We start from the raw sequence: 21,738 nt of genomic DNA, 5'->3' as shown, positions 1-21,738 counted from the left end.
AAGAATAGAGATCATGTCCACCCAGCTGTAAAGCTACACAGTCACACCAATTTCACCAAACGTAAGCCCCCCCAACTTCACCCTGGTCACTGCGCACACTAATGATGACCCCAACCACCCAGATCCCGTCTATAGTAAGCAGACAGAGAGGGGGTTTAGCTCAAACTGCTGCAATCTGCAGAAAGCACTGTACTGGACACACTCTGGCAGCCAGTGGCAGCCTTATATCCTGCACTCAGCTCTTTCCCTTTGTCACGGTGGATTGTGGATGAGCTCTCTCCATAGGTGTGGATCTGTGAACGGGGTGGGGACTGGGGCCGGGGGCGTAAACAGATTGTGTGTGTGCGCGCATTAGCACACAAACAGCTCAAATTAGTGATTTTTGAAGCCCTGGGGGCTTTCTTTTAGCCTTTAACAGTGCATCTAAGAGCCTGGTGTGTGTTTCACACTTTACCCATCAGAAAGTAAAATGTAAATTTCGTTTTAAATAGGAGAGGTTAAGGTTACATAAGTCAGTGGATGTCTTTACAAGGTTTTTAATTAGTATTGCTCAGAATATAACAGCTGGTACGCAGATGCTTCGGAGGCTGCCAATAAAATAATATTAGACAAAACAATGAGACAATTAGACAAACAAAATGTCAGATATGAATCACAATCAGTTTTAGTGGTCGTGCGGATACCTCAGTTGGTAGAGCGGGCGCCCATATACAGTGGTGCTCAAACGTTTGGGCACCCCAGGTAAAAATTTGTATTATTTTTCATAAAGAAGCCACAAAAAGATGGAAAAATCTACAAAAGGCATCAAATGACAGATTAGACATTCGTACAATATGTCACAAATAGTTAAATTTGATTTCCATCATTTACACTTTCAAAATAACAGGAAACAAAAAAATGGTGTACGCTCATAATGGAAGCAAATGAACGCTCCTTGTGAACAGCCAAGAGTTTTCAGTTCTTGCTTGAGGTATCTTTGCCCATTCTTCCTTCCAAAAGTCTTCCAGTTCAGAGATTTCTGGGCTGTCTGTCACGCACTGTTCTTTTAAGGTCTATCCATAGATTTTCATTAATATTGAGGTCAGGAGATTGTGAAGGCCATGGCAAAACCTTCAGTTTACGCCTCTTGATGTAATCTATCGTGGATTTTGAGGTGTGTTTAGGATTATTATCCATTTGTAGAAGCCATCCTCTCTTTAACTTCAGATTTTTCACAGATGGCATCAAGTTAATATCCAAAATTTGCTGAAATTTTATTGAATCTATTTTTACTTCTACTCGTAAAATGTAAAAAAGCATGATTGAGCCACTCCCATGCTTAACAGTTGGACAGAGGTTCTTTTCATTAAATTCTGTGCCCTTTCTTCACCGAACATACCTTTGTTCATTCCGGCCAAAAAGTTCTACTTTAACCTCATCAGCCCACAGAACTTGTTTCCACAATGCATTAGGTTTGTCTATTTTTTCATTTGCAAACTTCATACGCTGATTTTTGTGGTGAGGACGTAAAAGAGGTTTTCTTCTGATGACTCTTCCATGAAGACCATATTTGTACGAGTATTGCTTTATAGTGGAATGGTGTGCCACAACTCCAGTGTCTCCAGGTCTTTCTGGATGGAACGTGGTGGTTTGACTTGGTTTTCTCACCTTCCTAAAAGCTGTTCTGTCTAACATTTTTCTTGGTCTTCCAGATCTTGCTTTAATTTCCACTGTTCCTGATGAGTGCCATTTCTTAATTACATTCCGAACAGAGGATGTTAAAACACTCTGCTATCTTCTTATAGCCTTCTCCTGCTTTGTGAGCGTCAACTATTTTTAGTGTCAGTTTTCTAGACAACTGCTCAGAAGAACCCATGGTGCTGATTGTAGGGGCAAGGTCAGATGAGTCTGGGTTTAAAACCTTAAGATTGACATCACCTGGTCTTTCCAGACGATGATTGAGAATAATCCATGACACTGTCAGGTCTCAGCTTTCCAAAGGGGCGGTGCATGCTATATACTCTGCAGGGTGCCCAAACTTTTGCAGATGCCATTTTTTTTTTCTGTTATTTTGAAAATGTAAATGATGGAAAAAAATCTAACTTTTTGTGACATATTATACAAATGTCTAATCTGTCAGTTGATGCCTTTTGGACATTTTTCCATCTTTTCTTGGCTTCCTTATGCACATTAATACAATTTTGTACCTGGGGTGCCCAAACTTTCGAGCACCACTGTACAGCAGCCCTTTGCGGCATTTTATTCCCACTCAATCCCCTTTCACTTTCACAGATGTCCTGTCATTAAAGGCCTAAAATGCCCAAAAAGAAATATTTACTAAGTGTTGATCAGTCTCAGTAAAGAGTAAATGAGGTAAATATAAGATTAATGTATGTTAATGTGTAAAAAGTCTATCAAAATGTATCACAATTTGTACCATCGACTTACTGAAATATACAGCTGAGTTTTGTCGGCATAGCAATAAAATGTGTTTTTTATATTAAACAGTTGAACAAAACAAGAAGTACACTTCACACACACCGAAGAAGTCACAGTGCACCTCCTCAACAATCCCTCCCTGCAATTAAATGTTTTACTCCAAAACAAAGAGAGGACATACAGGAAGAAGGAAGAAAAAACAAAAACACAACATTAAGAATGATGTCTGCAGCTAACAAACGACACACAAAAACAGACACAGACAAACAAATAGGGGGCAGTAATACGGAGACCGGCATAGGACAAAAGGGACCAAACACAAAAGCAAGGGTTGTCTTATACCTTTTGAGTGTTTTCAATGTTGAAAGGATCACCTCAGCTCATGATAAAAAGTTGAAAGTCAGCACTTACAATATGTGTTGTTTCTGCAAATTTTAATTGGCCAAATTAAGAACAGATCTGGCAATGTGTTCAACAAAATGGCTTTCTTACTGTTTTAAAGGTCCCATGACATGGCGCTTTTTGGATGCTTTTATTTAGACCTTAGTGGTCCCCTAATACCATATCTGAAGTCTCTTTCCCAAAATTCAGCCTTGGTGCAGAATTACAGCCACAAGAGCCAGTCCCACAATGAGCAATTTCTGTGTCTGTAGCTGTTGCGGAGAAGAAGAGGGGGGCAAAGTTGCCCTCATAAAGTGAAATTGTCATGCCATGGGACCTTTTTGCTCTCCAAACTACTAACTGATTGCATGTAGAAGAAAAGCCTTGCTACATACTCTAATTACATATGACTGTTTAAACGAGTCAACAATGTGCCTTTAATAACAAAATCCCCAAACTTCAGTTTATTGAAAATCTTTAAAAAATATTATTTAACCAATTATTTAATTCAATCAAGTTTAAAAAAAAAAAAGACCAATTCTCCCTTTGTAGGGATGCCCTGGTTACAGTTCCACACATTCACACCTGTAAACTGCCCAGGAAAACCACTAAATCTAACCACTAATCTAAACACTGAGCAGCACTGCAGGAACAGTTGACGGCTAACCCTTGCTCAACAGCCCCCCGGCAGAGACAGCGCCCCATTTTATTTGAGTTTATGTTATCAAGCTTTGACAATCAGTTTTCAGCCGTGTTCCCTTTGAGGTACAAGGTCCCCTTAGTTCAACTGCCCATCAACCCCACTGACAGAAGTCTTTTGAATCAGGAGCTTTGTGCAATACAAATTGTTGAGCAGTGACAAATTTGCTGAAACGTGTTGATAGTGCAAATCAATAGCAAGCATTGATGCTACAGCTGCGGTCAAAAATATTCTGCCCACTTGTGAAGCTTCAACTACAATAAAACACTCACAGCAAAAAAGCAAAATACTAAAACCACACTTACAACACAGCAAAGCTTTTTTAATCACCGTTAACTGCTTAAAGTGAGCATGCTATTTTCCTTCCTACAAGACCCACCATTCAATAAAGCCCTTGCCCCTACCACTTAGTTGGTTCTGCACCACCCATGCTCACAGATACACACCCAAGAGAGACAGACACAGCAGGTAGAGAATACAAAGACACACAAATGATGTAGGTGCCTTCCTTGGTGCCTGTCTACAGACAGACCACCAGGATCTGGGCCGGATTAACCATTAGGGCAATTGATCACTTGCCCAGGGGCACAGGACAGCTAAGGGGCCTTGGGCTCCGTCAAATATTATGTTAGATCACATTATAAATGCAGTCCTCACTGTCCTATTTATATGCAGATTTTTGCAACCCATTCAATCAAAATATTATGTTGAAACACGTCAAAAACAGTGTAGCTTCCTCTGCAGCGAGGACGAGCTTTCACAGGCCGTGGTAAAGTTGGTTTTACATTCGAAGGTCAAACTGCATAATAGTTTGTTTGAATGTGTTGTATAGCCAACAACCAATAAAAAAAAACAGCGAGTCTGGTGGCCCTGCATGCCGGCAAAAACTGGAGCAACTGAGCTCCCCCAAGCCTCTGAAGTTGAAGTCAGTTTCCGCAGGTGGAGTTTAAAAACATGTTTAATTTGAAGTTAAATTTGTAATATATGTATTTTATGCTAAAGGCAAGTCACCATCAACAGCGCGTCTATTATGTTAGCCAAAAGTCAAATTGCTCCCTCTTGACTTGTGAGAGCATTCCGCCCTTTGAATAGTTTCAATTTTAGGAGGCCCTTGAGTCTTGTTGCCCATGTACAGGAAATTGTTAATCGGGCCCTGACCAGGATGAATGAATCCCTCTCAAGAGTCTAGATCTTTTCTAACTCAATTGCAAAACCATCAAATCACTGCTCTCATATCCCGTTTAACAGAGAAAATCACAAGGGAAAACACTTATCCTAGTCTTGAGGATCTCTTTGAGGATCTTTCAGGGCTTTATGAATAACCCAGATATTGATGACTTCCTTGATGTCACACACCAACCAGGTGCTGCATAGTGTCTCAGGAATAATTCAGTGCAACAGCAGTTCTATGAGATGAAAATGTTAAGAACGAATGGAGGAAAACCTGAAAAGAAAAAGACATCAATTGTGGCATTCATGGGTTCTGAATTTCTAGAAATAATTTGTGACAGAAAAAAACTGCTAATATGGGCGAGAAGGATAACTAGGCATGATGTAATCCTCATGATGTAGGCCTATTAGAACACTAGCCTATATATTTGAAAACACTATCAGGGACCATTGCTGTTTTTAATTAAGTCGATGAATACATAAAAGCGTCATCCAATATTTTTAAAATATCTTCCCCAGTTGCAAAGGAAATAGTAGACAACTGAAAAGCTCAAATGGGCTGCAATCCAATGTGGATTGGAGGTGATGCATTCAATGTAAGCTAGAATTGATTTCCTTATTAATAATTAGGCAAAAAAAACTGTCTTGAGAGACAAAACTGAATGGTACGTGAATGTTTCCGTTTTAGCACCAGGGACAGCACCAAATACATAGAATGGGTAGAGCATCTTCTCTCAGTGTTGTGCAGTCAATGTTGAGAATACTAAAAATGTGCACAGTTTCCCATGTGACTGTGAAGGGTCAGCACCCACCCACACACCCCCCTACGCACACCCCTAACTACCACCACCACGTCCACTTTTTCTTTCTTCTCCCTGTTGAACGGGAGTAGCTACAGGGAGCTGGAGTGAGTGAGGTTCTAACGGCCCTTCGGATGCTCGGCCGCGGGGGGAAGAAGAAGAAGAAGCTTCTGCGGATATCCGTCTCATACCTGCCTCAAAACGGGCGCTTCTCATCGTCTATTTTTTCTTCCCCCGATGACCGTTTTGTGTGAAAGCAAGAAAAAAAGAAGCCTGGTTTGATTTCGTAACCCGCTACACCGGTAGCAGCGCGGAGGAAAATACATTTTTCGAGGATGCGGATTTAACAGAAAGACGTTATCTGTGTTACCTGGGATTTTTAACCGTTAAAATTCGAATTAGCTCAGTCGCACGCGTCGGTGAAATATCGCACATATTGACGCGGTGGTACTAATATTGACAACCTCTGTAACAGAAGACAAAATAAAGGGTAAGTGTGATTATTTAGTTTTTTTCTTTATTCTTCACCACCAGTTGGTTATCCATTGAATAACAAAGCTAATGAGAGAGGGTAGTCTGATATTCAGGTGACTGCTGCTAGCTTGCCACTGCTATTAGCTATCAAAGCCAACAGATAACGTTAATGTCTCGCAACTAATGCCATTTTTGAATTTCTGACAGAGATGCCGGTTCAAATAAACTCGTATATAATTCTGGTATGTTAGCTGCTTGGTTGAGAAGTGTATCTGAATGCAACGCCTTACGTTAGTGATTGGGAACCATCTCTCTGGCCCCCTCTTGCCTTTGTTTGAACCGATGTCAAACGCAGCCACATTTTATCTAACGTTACGTGTTCCGTACAACCAGCCTGTAGATCTTTTATTCAACATCTGCTATTAAACCAACTGAGCCTTGCAGCCTGCTGCTAGCTAGATTACCCCTGGTTTCTAACCAATATATTTAGTGGAGGCAGGCATCTTGTAAAGCTGCAGTTCTTTCTTTCGACATTGTGTGTTGTGTGGTTATGTTATGATAGGAGTGAGATTTACACTGCGTGCCTGGCCTAGACGTGAGTCATAGCAGGGATGCATAGGGTAAAAGTATGTTAAAACCTTGGCTTACAAGCAACATTTCATTGAAAACAAAAGCTTATGAACATGTTGTGTTGAAAGGTGTAGGTTTACCACATGTCCATCAAGCAATTTAGGACGATACCTCGTAATTTTGCAGATACTAAGAGCTGACATTTGCCGGGGGCTACCACGTGTAGAACCGTGTTACATGGCCCAGAGACCTCAGCCCATTGAAACAGTGTTGTTATTTTGATAAGAAAAACGCATGGGTCTGGCTTACATTTTTAGCATCATTACTAATGAGCCGTTTGACATTTGATGTTTTTGTGTACAATAGATGGCGGGTATCACCCGTGATTTACATTCGTGATGGAGGGTATTGTAGGATGGTCGATTTATTTTTTTGATTCATTTTTTCTCAAATCAATAGGAGAAATCACAAAAAGAGTGCTAAACACTGTAGTTCTAAACTGTTATGTAAGGAGTAGAGGGGTAACAAAACAAGGGGGAATCCCCTTTAACATGTAGAGTTAACAGAGTTGACCAGCTTGTATCAGTGAAAAACATCTACATTGATGGCATTTAACTACTCTTCATGGCTAGAACTATAATAACTATAAACATACATACATACATACATACATACATACATACATATACACTATTGGTCAAAAGTTTGGGGGAAATTTCCATTGCACTCTATTATAGACAGAATTCTAGCTGAGATCAGTTGCATTGTTTTTTTAACCAGGGCAGCACTTTTCAGATTAAATTATGTGCTTACATAATGGCAGAAGGGTTCTCCAATGTTTTCTCAGTGATTTTTCTTTTTAAAATGATATCAGATTACTGAACAGGATGGGCCTTTGAAACATTGGATAAATGGTTGCTGATAATGGGTAATGTAAATATTGCATTAAAGATCAGCCACCCTCTCAGATCAGCTGGTATTCTGTCTTAATGAAGTGGTATGGGAATTTGTATGTGACCCCAAACTTCTGCCCGGTATAGTGGAGACTTGTTAGGACTGTTTAGGCTGTTTTTGTGGAACTAAAACATATGGGTTTCCTCTCCTTTTGCAGGAAAGCCATTACCATCATGTGTCAGGGGTTCTCAAAACAACACACATCAGGTTTCCAGCCCACTTTATATTCAACGACTTTGATTTACACATTGATTGCAAGCCGAATGCAATCAATTGCAGTCGTCTAGATGGTGGGATAGGAACCCTTAGGTTCGTTCTGTTATGTTTAAAAGGCCTCCTCCTTCTCCCTCTACCTCTTCCTTACTTTGTGGCCAGGAAACTGGTTTGAACAGAATACTAGATTTGACACAACTATATAAATTAAATTGATAAACATAGATACCTGCTTAGCTTTAAAAACAATTAAAAAAGCAATTAAAATAAATTTGGGCCAACCTAATTATTTTAGCAATTAGGTTAGAATAATTACTTGTTTCCATACATCTTCTTGCATTCTTTAAAAATATTTAGCAATCTTTTAATTTACTACCTAAGGTTTGCTTAAAGGCTCTTTTTCATTCAGTGTTTTGTTATTGAGCAGGAAAACATGCAGATACCATGTCAGTAGCAGTGTGGTACAAAACAACATATCACCTGGGATTTGAGCCATCTTTAGATTAAAATAACACAAAGCTTATCTATTGGGTTACTCCTAAAGACAACAATAAAGGATTCATGTATTGAATACATTTGTTGTACACAAAACTCTCCACAAAGAGGTCTGGTTTTATTGAGCTTGGAATGGGCCCACCAGAGGGCGACATGATGACTTTCCCCTCCCTGTTCACCTTGTTGAAATGATGCTCATGGAGCATTGTCTGCAGGCAGCATTAGGTGTTGTTGAAGCAGGGAATATACAGTATGTTTAATAATTTATGACGTCCCTTAGGAGCTGTGGCTGAAATATAGCCGCAGAAGCCGGGGGTGATACGGCTTAACACAAAATAACAAGTTTTTTTTTTCAAGGGGAACTAACAAGGAAAAAACACTGTTATTGTGCATCAAAACACACAGTGTACTTTGAATAATTTATCAGCCATTGTCCAGTTCTTGTGCTTCTTTGACTCTTTATTGGCTTACCCAAACTTCAGCCAATAGTAGCCTTCCGTCAGATTTCTATGATGAATCTCGACACACACACACACACACACACACACACCTGCAAGGGCAAATACAACACATTTAATTGCATTCCCACAACATCTGCAGATGTATCATATTTATCCATATTAGCAGTTCATGGCGCCATACATGGAACAGAGTCATGTTGATTATACATGCTGGCCAATTAGAATTCACATATTAAGTTTTTTTGCGCAAAATTATAATTTATCTCATACTAATTTGTCCTAGACTTATTTGCAAGATGGATGTTGTGTGTAGATGTGATAGTTCTCTCTCAGTTGTGTATATATTTAGGAAAGGCGTATTGATCCATTCAGCACTGCACAATGTTCCCAGGAAGAACATACAAATTACAAATAAACAAAAATTACAAATTACATAAACATCCTTTTGTTGGACTGTGTATAGTGTGTTTGTTGATACTTCCTTCCTTAAAATACGAGTCAAGTCAGACCTTGTTGTTGTGTTCATGGCCTACAATAACTGTAGAGCTGTTTTGATGGAGAGACAGACTGGTTGTGAGGATAGACGGATGAGATATGGCTGTTATCTGGCTGTTATCTGGCTGGCTAGATGAACAGCACTTGACAATGGAGTGGGGATGTGAATGTGGGCCCCCCATAGTGCTGATTCTCAAAATCCCATTTGAGCAAGCTTTTTTCAGTTCCTGCCTTTCACACCTCCATTGTGCTGCACTGAACCATATCACTATCCCAGCCAACACCTTGCAATTCTTCATTTAATGTTTTAATTTTTAAGTCTGCGGAGTATAGTGAGAGTTTAGTATAGTTAGATAATTTCTGCATTTAAACCCCCGAAATCCAATGCTGTTGGCTTGTCTGTGTTGTTAGGCACGAGAGTGATGTTGATCATGATGGGATATTTCACTGCTGGAAAGTTGAATTTATTTAATTGAAGTATTAAATTGGGTAATTTATGTAGTAGATGTAGTTTTCTTTAGAAGTTGGTGCCTTCTAGACAGAGAAAAGACAGAAAATGTATTTTCGGCTCATGTGGAGGAAAGACAAAAGCTCCTAGAATGCGCTTGCTTTGCTTCTCAACAAGTCCACTCCCAAGCCCCCCCCCCCCCCCCACTGAAAACAGATATAATACACAGTCAAGTCAACTCAACTGTGTTTTGTCATTTCAGCCATATACTCGAAACAAAGTTTCACTGTCATTCAAGTGGTGTTGAGTGACTGTGTGTAACAAAATGTGTAGCCTGGCAAACAGGCTACATTTAGTGCACACACATTATAGGTACCGTAAAGTTCAGCTAAAGCATAGTTTAGCGCTTGGTGTAAACACTGAGTATAAACACAGCCGTGTATTTGCGTGGAATGTAGAATGGGCGGCATTTAACAGTCACAATCTCCACCAGCGGTGAGCAGTTAGTTGGATACAAGCTCCCCATTTCTGCACCTGTCCGTGTAAACACAACCCAGCTCCACTAGTCTTACCCGGCAACAGAGCAGCATCTGCTCGGAAGGCTAGCAGGCCTGGTAGCTGGTTAGTCCGGCACACTGTTGTTCATCCATCTTTCCACAAAAACACCGCTGTCCCTGAACTCATGTTGGGAGTTTCGTTGAAGTTGAATGTTGTCCAGTTTGTTGTCTAATGAGCAGACACTTGCAAGCAGGATTGATGAGACAGGTGGCCGGCTAGCGCTAGGCTCCACCTAGCTCATACTCCTTCCATTGTCCTGCGTGTCACCGCTTTGGCTGTCCCCTTACCCGGCTAGCGGGACGCTGGCTGAGGTGCTGGTCTCCGTAGTAGGCGAAGCTTGCAGAGTATGTTGACTATTCCGTCTGTAATAAAGTTTCCTGCCTATTCTCCCGTCTGTACCAATGTATCCCAGTGGTACACATCTGATTAGAAAATAGTCTAGACACAAAAGTTTTGTAAAAATGCATACTTTAATAAAATAAAAAAACAAGTCTGGTCTTGGTCAAAAGGTTTTAGCATTCTGTAAAACAAGCACGTCAAGAAGACAAGAAATTTCTACACCCTGTTCATGAAATATTTTTCATACCTTGTAATAATTCAGATTGGTTTATCAAGATAAGACTAATCAAGTTGACATTTTGAGTTTTCACTCACCAGACCATACCAGTGTATTTAAAAAAGGTAGGTCATCGCCATGAATATCACAGCGTCTTAAAAACAAAGCAAGGCAGTGTTTACATTATTAAAATTAGCCCCATAAAAATGGAACTTATGTTGTGTATTTTTTTTGTTTTGTGTAAACCATCGGAGGTCAAATAAACAGTTTTTTAGGATATCCTTGTCATTAATATAGAGCACGTTTTTTTGCATGTACGATTTAACAGCAGCCCACAAATGAAGATGAAAAACATAGTTGGCATGCGGTTTTCTTTCCATACAACAGGCTTTAATCTCTTATGTCCAGCTTTTCATGAAATTATTTTAACTGTAGTGCACTGCGTGAAACACAAAGTTGAAATCCCACTGAATAGTTCAGTGAGAGGGCAGTCCACTCATCTACTGTATTTTTAATGTCAGAAAAGAGAGGGAGAAAGAATAAGGGCATTACAGGGGCACACATGGCAGGATCTGGACAGCATGCTCTCGTTTACAAAATTGATGTAGGCTATTTACAGTACAGTACTTCATGTACTGTTTAAGCTATTTTAAAGTATGCACTTACTTTATAACTTCACCTTTTTAAAGATTAGGTCATTGGAAGGAACATGTTTCACGTTCAGTGCCTCATGCGTGGGCAGACTTTTCACGCAGAGGCAGAAATTCAGTTGTTGCACCTCTGCTTCACAGGGTCACAAAATGTTGCACACCCCCTCAGGAATCTGAAAGTATAATATTTCACTTCCAGTGGAAGAAACGGCTATGCCAAGCAATTGTTTTATTTCTGAGTTTAACCTGAGGCAGTATTTGTCTATTCGGATAATCATAAAAAAGGAAGGGTTTGCAATTAGCTACCTCTAACGCAGTGCCATTCATTCTTTGTGTTCGGCCTTTTTGGGATAGAAATTACAATTAGAGACTACGGTATGTCAATAGTGCTGCAAGAAGAGTCACGAGTCATTACGCCATGAAGCGAGGAAGAAGTGCTCGCCTTGCCTGGATGGATTCGGCTGGGACAAATACGGTAATGACAATTTAATTTAATCAATTGATTAAATTGTCATTACCGTATTTGTTCCAGCCGAATCCATGGTGGTCACGTGACTCACGCCAGTCTCTGGGTCAAGGCAAGACAAGCACTTCTTCCTCGTTTCATGGTGAGTACTGTGCTCCAAAACATAGATGCTGATTGGCTGAAGAGGAGTCCTGGATATCTGCGCCTCTGAACTCTATTGATCTGCGCTCAATTGCTCTGTCTTCATCCTTCAACTACCCGGATGTCTGTCACAGTAACCTGAATTTCAATTTTGAGCTCTGAATGTCAAGATACATAGAGAGTTTGATTTTGAGAGATGATCAAATTTGATTGGAGTTCAGTTCCAAACAAATAAATTCAATTTTAAATTATATTCAGATTCAGTTTTCAATGCAATTATTCAAATGAAACTTGGAGTAAATAAAGGATATAGGAGAACTTACCTTAATGATACCATGTTCAGTCCTGCTTTTCTCATTCCTTGACTGATGAGAAAGTTGTAAATGTAAACTGATATGGGTTAAATTTACTAAAAGTATAGGGATATTTAAGAATACTTGAATTGAATGGTAATGCCCTTGTGACAAATTACATTTGATTTGCCACAATTGTTGTGTTCTAATGATTGTATTTAAACATGGTGTAATTTGACATTTATTATGTACCATTGTTATTTACAGAGCTGGTGCCCAAAACCAAAGTAACATTTCTATGTCCATGCGTGGAGGGCATGCTGGTCGCTTGAGTGTTTGATGAATGTGATGCTACAGGTCAACAAAGGACCTCTGCTGTCCTATTCAGCAGGGCATTCAGGCCAGGATCAGCAGCATTTGGAGAGGGCCTCTAATGGATATGTGCCTCTGGCCGCCTCATTTCTGCAAACAGGAAAGGCTCGAACCGCTGGCCTTAACTCTCTGCTGACTCCTCCATTGTATGAGGCCAGCTTGGTGGGGCAGGCTTTGTGTGATACATTTTGGGATGTGACTCCAGGCTTGTCTGAGAATGACAGACAGGCAACACAGAGGAGCCACCTTTACAGACATAATGGTATTTTTTCAGTAAAAAAAAAATTAACTTTATTGTGTGTTTTGAATGCCAGTATCTTACTGTGGCTTTGGGTAAGTGATATATGACAAGAATGATAATGATAGCTCCTTTGTTTGGCATTACAGGGTTTGGTTGTGTCTGTGTTTGTGTGTCGATCCTGTTCCCCTGGTACACGGTGGCAGTGTGGCTGGCTAATGTGCACAGGCCTAATTCCCTGCGGGTGACTTATTATGGGCTCTATTTCTCTGTTCTTCTTTCCCTGATCAACGGGTGCAATGACAAACCAACCAGCTGGGCAACGGGAAACAGCTCTGGGAGGGGAGGAGGGATAGTGGAGAGTGAGACAGAAAGAGATAGTGGCACTGCCTATATCATGCTGCTGGCTGTGCACTGCTTTCTGTCAATCTGCTGTGAACGATAGTCTTATGTTTGTCTGCCCTGTCACAAGCCGGGGTTTTGCCTTGAGGCATTCCTCGGTGTCCCACATTCTCTCTTCCCTTTCATTATTCCCTTTTCCACAGCCACTATTCTTCTGAACACTTACAGTACATGGCCTGCTTTCTTGATTTTAAGTTTAGAGAAAGCGTAATGCTTTCATGTTTGAAAAGGTTAGACTCCATATAGACCATGCCCTGTTACCCAGCCCACTTCAGTTTTCATTGTGTTCACAAAACCCTGCAATGTTGCCCGGCTTTTGCAATAACAGGCTAATAGTAACGGCAACACTTAGTCATTTTATATTAGTTTTTGTTGGTCTTGATCACACTATTTTTGATTACTGAGAGTAATTTTCCAAAGGAACATCAACATAAGAAGGACCCTCAGAGATTTAAATCTTTCATTACATTACATGTTTCTCTTTTGTCATGTAGGCTATTTGTGGATTAGACCTTGAAGGGATTTCCTTAATAGAACCTCTTTATGCCCCCCTTTTGTGCCACATCGTTCTGTCTGACTGCCTGCCTGTCTTTTATCTTGATATGAGCAGTATTGTTTTGGAGGTAGCATTTCAGCAGCTTTGGGGCTAACATTTGATGTCCCTAGGTTTGTGTTTGGAAGACATTTTACTCAAAAGGCTACTTGCATTCATGCAAGGAGCAATGCTATGCATGTTTTATCTTTGAAGAGCAAGATTACAGTTTATGGGTTGTTTTCTGTCTCTGATTTGGTTTCTCTTCGGGAGGCAATTGTACGTCACATAGGCTAGCAGGTGTTGATATACTGATACACACATGCTGAGTGGGTGGATTTGTATGTGTGGCTTATAGAAGCCCTGTGGGGGTGTGTCTGTGTGAGGGTTGGTGATGGGGGGTAGGTCAGCTCAGCTTGCATGTGTGGCTTTGTGCCTGATGTGTGTGTGTGTGTGTGTTTGTGTGTGTGTGTGTGTGTGTGGGAGGATGAGTACAATAGGTTGTATCATAGTAGGTCAGGGGAGTGTTTGTCTGATCCATTGAGGGGCGATTAATGTAGTCACTGAGCAGAGCCTCCTACCGACAACAAGGGATGGACTGCCCTTGATTTACCACTGCCAGACTCAACTGACAGCTTGCCATGGACTTCATTGCTGTCAGAGTGTGTCCTCTTTGTGGCTCTTGCTTTTAATGCAGTGACGTTTTGGTTGTTTAAGCTGCTTGGAAATCTAACCTTTGTTAGCCGCACCTCACCATATTAAGTTGCATGGTGTAGTACAATAGGCCAGCCTGTGGTTTTTAGTTATTTTTTATTCATTCGTGCCATAAGTTGACACTGTGACACTAAGCCCTCCCACCCCCTGCCCCCACACACAAACACACACACACTAAAGGGGGTTGACTCCTGGGGTGCCAGTGGGTGGGGAGGTGACAGGTCGGGGGTCATTCTGGAGGCGTTGTTCTGCCTTCTTCTCTAATCCCTGCATTTAGTTTCTATTCCCAGGCCACTTCTTAATCTGCCACTAATAGGATTTGCCAAGCTTCTGTTTTATTTATTCTTATAGCTAGAATGTGTGTGACTTGTTTGACTTGTAAGGTGTACGTTAGGGTTGTTGTTGGACAATGCCATGGACCAATGATTTAAAAACTGATGCCAGTATCTGGTCTGCATGATTAATTTTGAAAAAAGGTTTTGCGGTGCTCCCAAACACTGTAACGCTCTCCCTTCTCTTCATTGAAGCCTCTGTGTTTACAAGCTTGTGGTGATGCGCAATGTGCTATAGGTGCCAACAAAAAATCTGTTTGGTACTGAAAATCCTATTTTAAAACAAAGCCAAATGCTTCCTGGTAGCCCAATGGATCTAGATTGCATATCATTTAATTGCAGAATCCCTGGTTCGATTATGGCCATGTGAACCTTTTCTTTCTTGTATTGTAAATTATCAAACAAATGCAAAATTGCCTAAACATAATCATTAAAACAACACAAAGTCAAAAGATTTGGCTCAGTCACCCATTCAGTTGTCTTTATGCTGTACAGCTGCATATAGTTACTATGACTAAACTCTCTTCTAGAGATGATGCTAGGTATACATATAGGCCCAACCTAGCTGTTTACTGGCAGTGTACAGTATTTATAGGTCTTTGTTCTGGCAGCTGCCTGTTATTGATTCCCAGGTTTGATTAAGAGGATGTAGTACAACTAGGGCTGGGCGATATGGAGAAAATCCAATATCACAATATTTTTGACCAAATACCTCTATTGATACCGCAACAATGTTGTTGAGTTGACTATTAGTGCTTTCACATTATATTCACACAATGAGATTGTTGATCAATAGTCATCGGTAATGTGGACATAATGACTTAGTGGGTAAAGGCAAATAATACAACAGTCTGGTAAATTCAGTATACAACTATACTGTAATGCACCCTTTAAAACCAGGACAAGACAACACATGCCGTATTACAATATCCAAAATCTAAGACGATATTTAGTCTCACAATGCGATATTGATATAATATTAATATATTGCCCGGCTCTAAGTACAACATAATCTAACCTAGACCAAACTCATCATGACATACATGATGGAGAGAGTATGACCAATATGTAAGGACTGCAGTTTCCATGCAGTAAATGAATGGATTTAACCTTAAACCTAAGGACATGTATAACAGTCGTCAGTCTTGCTTTGCCTAAAAAAATACCTCCTCAGAAAACTTCAGGATTTTTTTTTGTATCACCGTCCTTGTTCTCATCCATCATCTCTTTACAGATCGGTCACAGCTGCTAGACACAACAAAAGATCAACTTATGGGTATTAGCAAACTGACCACTCAGTCTTGTCTATAAATCTGTTCAATGCTCTTAAACACAATGGCCCCAGTTAGTTAATGGGTCTCTCTGGTGGGGGCTTTAATCTTAATGTAGATTCCCCCATTGGGTGCTATAGTGCATAATGCTAAGGACAGGATCGGTCTGGTCATGTGCACTTAGTGTTGCACATGTTTTTGGACAATGGAAATTGAAGTGCTTTTATTGTCTCCTATATATTATTTACAGGCATGTGAAGAAAATAAATGAAATACAGTGCTGCAGGGCCGTAGTGCAATAGACATACAATATACAGGATACTGACCTATAATTTTGAGGTGGGGACTTCAGGGGCATTCAGATAAATGTTTTTATCTGAATGCATGCACAAGATATCAGACTTTCTTGCCTGCATCTGTCAGCTGAACTGGCTTAACATCCCTTTATCTGTGTGAAGTTAAAGATCCATCAATATGACTAACCTTATAGCGCTTTCCTTAACGTCAAGAGTATGATATATATGTCTATATATAACGGGATATACAGATTTTTATGTCTGTGGCAGCCAGTTTAATAATGCAAATTAATAATGTGAATAAATATCATGCTATTTGATTTTTGCCACATTGCCCAGCCCTAATTTTTTGCAGCTGCTGCTGTGTTCCTGCTCAACGCTAATACTATTTCTAGTTTATAGTTATATGAACTTTATTGGTAATATTATTGCTACTGCTCATCATACCAACTGCCATTTATCCATATCTGTGTGTCTCTGTGTCCCAACCGGCAGCGGCAGATGGCTGCCTAGGAGTCAGGGTCTGCCCGAGGTTTCTGCCTGCCTAAAAGTTTTTTTTCTCGCCACTGTCACACCAAATGTTGTTGTGGTTGTTGTAAATTATAGTGTGGTCTAGACGTACTCTATCTCTAACGTGTTCTGAGATAACTCCTGTTGTGATTTGGCACTATAAATACAAATAAAGCTAGCTGGTAACTTAAAAAGAAAGTCTGCCAGTTTTCTACCAGCTGTGTGGACTGCCATATGCAGTTGAACGGTGCCAGTACCCGGAGGTCTCTGTTTACAAGCCTGCAAAACTCTGCTTAATGACTCTCATCAGAAGTGTTGAAAATCGGCATCTTTCCCTCTTTAGCGTTAAGCTTAGCACAGAACCATGAAATCATACACAACAGTGGCTTGGACACGTCATCGTCCCCAGCGCTGCCCCTTTGTCCAAACATGGTCACTCCAAAATACCAAGATGGCAACGGCCAAAATGCAAACTTCTGGCTTCAGAACGGCAGTAAACAAACCAATGAGTGGCATCACCGATGCTACGTCCTTTATTTCTTTCTCTCTCTATGTCTGTGGTCCCTAAACTATTTTGTTGTCATATATTCTACCAGCATGTGCACATTCATGCCATAAGCAGTACAAAATGGAAACCAAAGCACAGCTGGATGATACATAATATCGATTTTGTGACAAGGCAGCTATTGTCTAAGCGTTTGGGTTATCGTAATGTGAAATAGTTTACTTTTTCCCCTCTGGTGACTCAATACCAGTAAATGGATAGGCATTTCCAAGCTTGATTAACAGGTTCAATGCTAAGGGATATAACCAATGAATGTCACTTCATGTTAAGTTATTATCCACATGGGCCCCGGGTTAGCTCACCATGTAGAGCGGGCGCTCATATATAGAGGTCTACTCCTCGAAGCCGCAGCCGCGTGTTCAGCTCAGACATGCAGCCTTGGCTGTGATAAACTGTCCGAAAAAATAAAAAATAATACTTACAAAAAATTCATCCACATTACTAATGATTTCTGTTGCAGACTTTATTTAGATATCAACATGCATCCTTACATATTGCTGCATTAATACATTACATGTTGACATTCAGGCACTTTTTTATTCTTTCAATACCACCCAGACCTAATGCACTATGCGACTGTGTGTGTGTGAACCTGTGTTTGCACTGCTGTACATGTGCAGTGGTTTTGTCTTCTAGGTTTCTTCTACCTTCATTGTCATCTGTGTGTGCGGGCTCAACTTTATAGGTTTTGCGGATGTGCAAGTAAAGATCTAATCTGTGTAGATTGAGGTTGTTTTTGCCATCAGCACAGAGACTAAAATTAGATCACTGCTAGTTGCCCTGGCTTACATAAGCAGTTAGTTAAATTATTTGTTTGCCAACTGAACAACTTTGTGACCGTTGCTGAACTTATCTCAAAGTTTTTATCTCCCTACTCAGTCCGGCAGTTGTACTGTCTAAGCTGCTATTTGCATATGACTGTCATTTGAGCACATAAAACTCGAGTGCAGTTGTGAGGAGAGTGTGGGTGATCTATGTTACAGCGCATCATCTGACCTTGGATGAAATAGAAATAAATTTGCAGTTCCAAACCTGAATCTTCCAAACATTAGCTTGCAAACATTCTAAGGGTCAGTCTTGTGAAGCATCTGGTATCACGCAGTGTCCTCTCCCTTCTATGCACTGACTTTGGATGCGTTTGTGTTTCTGTGTCTGAATTGTAGGTTGAATGTGTTTTCCTTCAGCCAAGACAACATGAGCACCATCTCGCCGACGGACTTTGACAGCTTGGAGATCCAGCAGCAGTATAATGATATCAACAACCGCTGGGACCTGGCAGCAGAAACTGACTGGGACAATGAGAACAGTTCAGCACGGCTCTTCGAGCGCTCACGCATCAAGGCTCTCGCAGGTATGCTACACTTCAGGCCCCACCAATGTAGATGTTTGCATGGTGTCAAAATGCCCCTACAATATGTGTACTATAGGTGTGTAAAGATGATTGACAAACATTTAGTTCTTTTTAAAGCATTATTTATTCTTTTGTCACAATTTGCTAAATTGTACAACATGTCACTGTTAGACAGGCTTTGAATCAGCTCAATGGTAATTCTTGAAGCTGCTGTTAGTAGTGCTATTGTGTTGAGGGGTTAGGGTTATTGGATTTTTTTTAAGGGTGTTTCTAATGTTGCAATGTTTCAAGATTCACTAGTTTGTTTGTTGGTACACAACTGATGGAGAGCACCTTTTGTAGCCAAATAATTAGTTTCATCATGGGTTTTTACCAGAGAACATCAATTGGTGCTCACAGCCCGTCCTGCACATTTTAAAAAGTAACATGTGCGTATTTTGTATTTTACAGTTTTAGAAAGACATATAATAGTATGTGTAGCAGTCTCCAGCGCAATGTATCAGTGAGCTACAAGATGAATTGTCAAACTATTAACTATAAGTTTCATGCTCCGTTAAATCCTGCTGAGCTGAACAGTATGATGTGAATGTTATGACAATTCAATACATTTAATACTACAGTCAAAAGATTTAACAAGCAGGAGCTGTTTAGCTCAAACTTGCTTGGTAGACCTGGTAGTTGGGTCAGTTCAAGATCGGATCACAATCTCACCTCAAGCAAAGTGTACCAGAGTTAATTTGTAACTGGACCGTGGTCATGCTCTGGTTGTTTTTGTCCAAGAGTGGAGGGGGCTTAGTGTGTTCACATCTTCTCAAACGAACTGGGCCAAGGGGGGGGGGTAGCTCTGGGGTCCGATTTAAACTGCACTAAACAAGGCAGGTGTGAAAATGACTTCAGAGCTGACTAACTCTTGCAGGTACGCTGTAGGTGGACAGGTTGAAACTTGCTAGCCTAGCAGCATTAAGGCTTGAAATGACACATAGTGCAACAAAATAACATTCTTGCTTCCAAATAGATGTTTACTCCATTCAAACCAAACATCATTATACTAGTTCTTAAGTATAATGCAACACATCCTTTTTTCCAAATATAATCATTAAAGCCAACATTGTCTTAAGGCAGGTATGGTAACGGTTTTTTAAAACTGTACAGAAGTTTGGGAAAGAGACAACATTTAGAGAAAATAGTAATTTGCTCAAATCTCATTTCATACGGCTCTGTAGACTTAGGAACCAACTTTATTCTTTTCTGTCCCAAAAGACAATTCTCTCTTTATAGGGCAAGACAGAAATACTTCCAAAAGGAGGACAAAGCCAGGCAGCTGTATAGTCGATTCACATCAGAGCAATAAGCGTGATGGAAAGAGGTGTTGAGACTAGACTTCAGGGCTACGTACGGGGCAAACCATCCACCAATTTAGCAACACTTAAAGATAAATCAATAATCTAACACTTGTAGATTAGTTTTCTTAAATCCATTCATGTTATGGTCGTTTTCAAAAACAACCATTACATTATTGTACCAAGAGTATCGAGGGATTCTGGGTGACAATGTGTTTTGTTTTGTCTTTGTGCCGGAGCTTTCTGCATCAGGTTTCATGCTATGCCCAGACAGGGGCCTTGATTTATTGAATGAGGATGCTGCATTTCTTGATACAATGTTGGTCAGAACCAAGTGGCACGGTGCTAAAAAATGAAGCCAATGTGGAAGTTCCAAAAACTGCAGTTTGAATGGCCATTCGAGGCTGGCTCTAAAAGCGAGTCAATCCTTATTGAACCCAATGTTGAAATGGGGGTGTATGATTTTATAACTCACCCGTTTTTTTTAAAGTCTGGCATAATTAAGGGCGTGCCTAGACTGTGGGCTTCATTCAGCCCGCCACAGCTACATCCATGCTCTACCTCTTTGCCTATTTTTGGATAAGCCGATGTCAGGCACTGGCAAGAGGTTGACTGGCCACTTTAAGCTTTATTTTGGCAAATAAGGGTGAAGTTAAGGAGAATACGTCCATATTTTATATGTTGTGAAAGTCACTTTATTCCCCACCTTACTCACCTACCCTTGAGTCTTGACATCCTTCCGAGCTGTGCAAGTGCATGTCTATTGGCGAGCCTGTTCTGTTGTAGGCTCCAACTAATGTGACCCGTGTGTGTGTGGGTGTGCGTGTGTGCGTGTCCGTCCTACTTTCCTAGTTACACATTTTACAGATAACATCTATTTTGATAACAGTCAAAACAAGTTGCAGTATCATGGAGAACCCAGCAGAGGGGAGCAACAAGCAGGCAGACACACACAAGCGAGCAGCCCCCCCCCCCTCTGATCTTCGAGCAACGCTGTAGTCAAATCAATTCAGAAAGATAAACTTTATTTCACTTACAAATACAACCTGACTCATTTCCTTATGCCAACAGTTAACACGCTTTGGGTGTTGCCTGTTTGTGTATGCATTGTACTGTATTTAAAGATGTACTGTATCTTGCTGCCATATAATTATGGAAAGCGTGTGTGTGTGTGTGTTTCTGTTTCTGTGTGTGATACCATCTCCGTTTGACATGTGTGGGCTTGAGTGCACATTCTTTGACATGCTGTAGCAGCTATTTTTCCCTAGGCATAGCTCATGCCCACTTTTTACAACTAATCAACAAATGTCAAGACCTTCAACATTCTGTGAGCTGCTGCTTACTTACACTTCTTTTTCTCAAAGTCCCTCTCAATTCCACCGCCTCTGCTTTTCTCTTTGTAATATGATTGCATCATTACCTGGGGGTTCACACCTTAAACCCTTTCAGTCTGTTGGATTCATTTTACTTCTGGTGTGACAGCAGCAGCTTCCACTTGTTTCACAATAGAGAGCTTTCCCTCTGTTAAAATAATTGTAATTTGCATAGATGCCACTTATCTACTGTTGTATA

The 21,738-nt window shown here is 40.5% G+C and overlaps 1 protein-coding gene and 1 long non-coding RNA gene across 4 annotated transcripts in view; one reads left to right on the top strand and one right to left on the bottom strand.

The window, feature by feature from the left end:
* Positions 1-5,532: 5,532 nt before the first annotated feature.
* LOC117956147 (spectrin beta chain, non-erythrocytic 1) overlaps positions 5,533-21,738 on the top strand; it is a 49,756-nt gene continuing 33,550 nt past the window's right edge. For all 3 annotated transcript variants that reach the window (XM_034891074.1, XM_034891072.1, XM_034891071.1), the window contains exons 1-2: positions 5,533-5,959; positions 18,639-18,826. In XM_034891074.1, coding sequence (XP_034746965.1) covers positions 18,670-18,826 — 157 coding nt within the window. In that variant the 5' untranslated portion in view covers positions 5,533-5,959; positions 18,639-18,669. The remainder of the gene's footprint in view (positions 5,960-18,638; positions 18,827-21,738) is intronic.
* Positions 10,011-10,520, bottom strand: LOC117956149. Its single transcript, XR_004659189.1, has 2 exons — positions 10,405-10,520; positions 10,011-10,363 (listed from the first exon to the last, which is right to left on the bottom strand). It is a non-coding gene; the product is annotated as an uncharacterized LOC117956149 (long non-coding RNA).

Source organism: Etheostoma cragini, chromosome 13, assembly GCF_013103735.1.
Source record: "Etheostoma cragini isolate CJK2018 chromosome 13, CSU_Ecrag_1.0, whole genome shotgun sequence".
NCBI lineage: Eukaryota > Metazoa > Chordata > Actinopteri > Perciformes > Percidae > Etheostoma > Etheostoma cragini.
The sequence above is the reverse complement of the archived record's forward strand: the minus strand, read 5'-3'. Positions and strand labels throughout refer to the sequence as shown.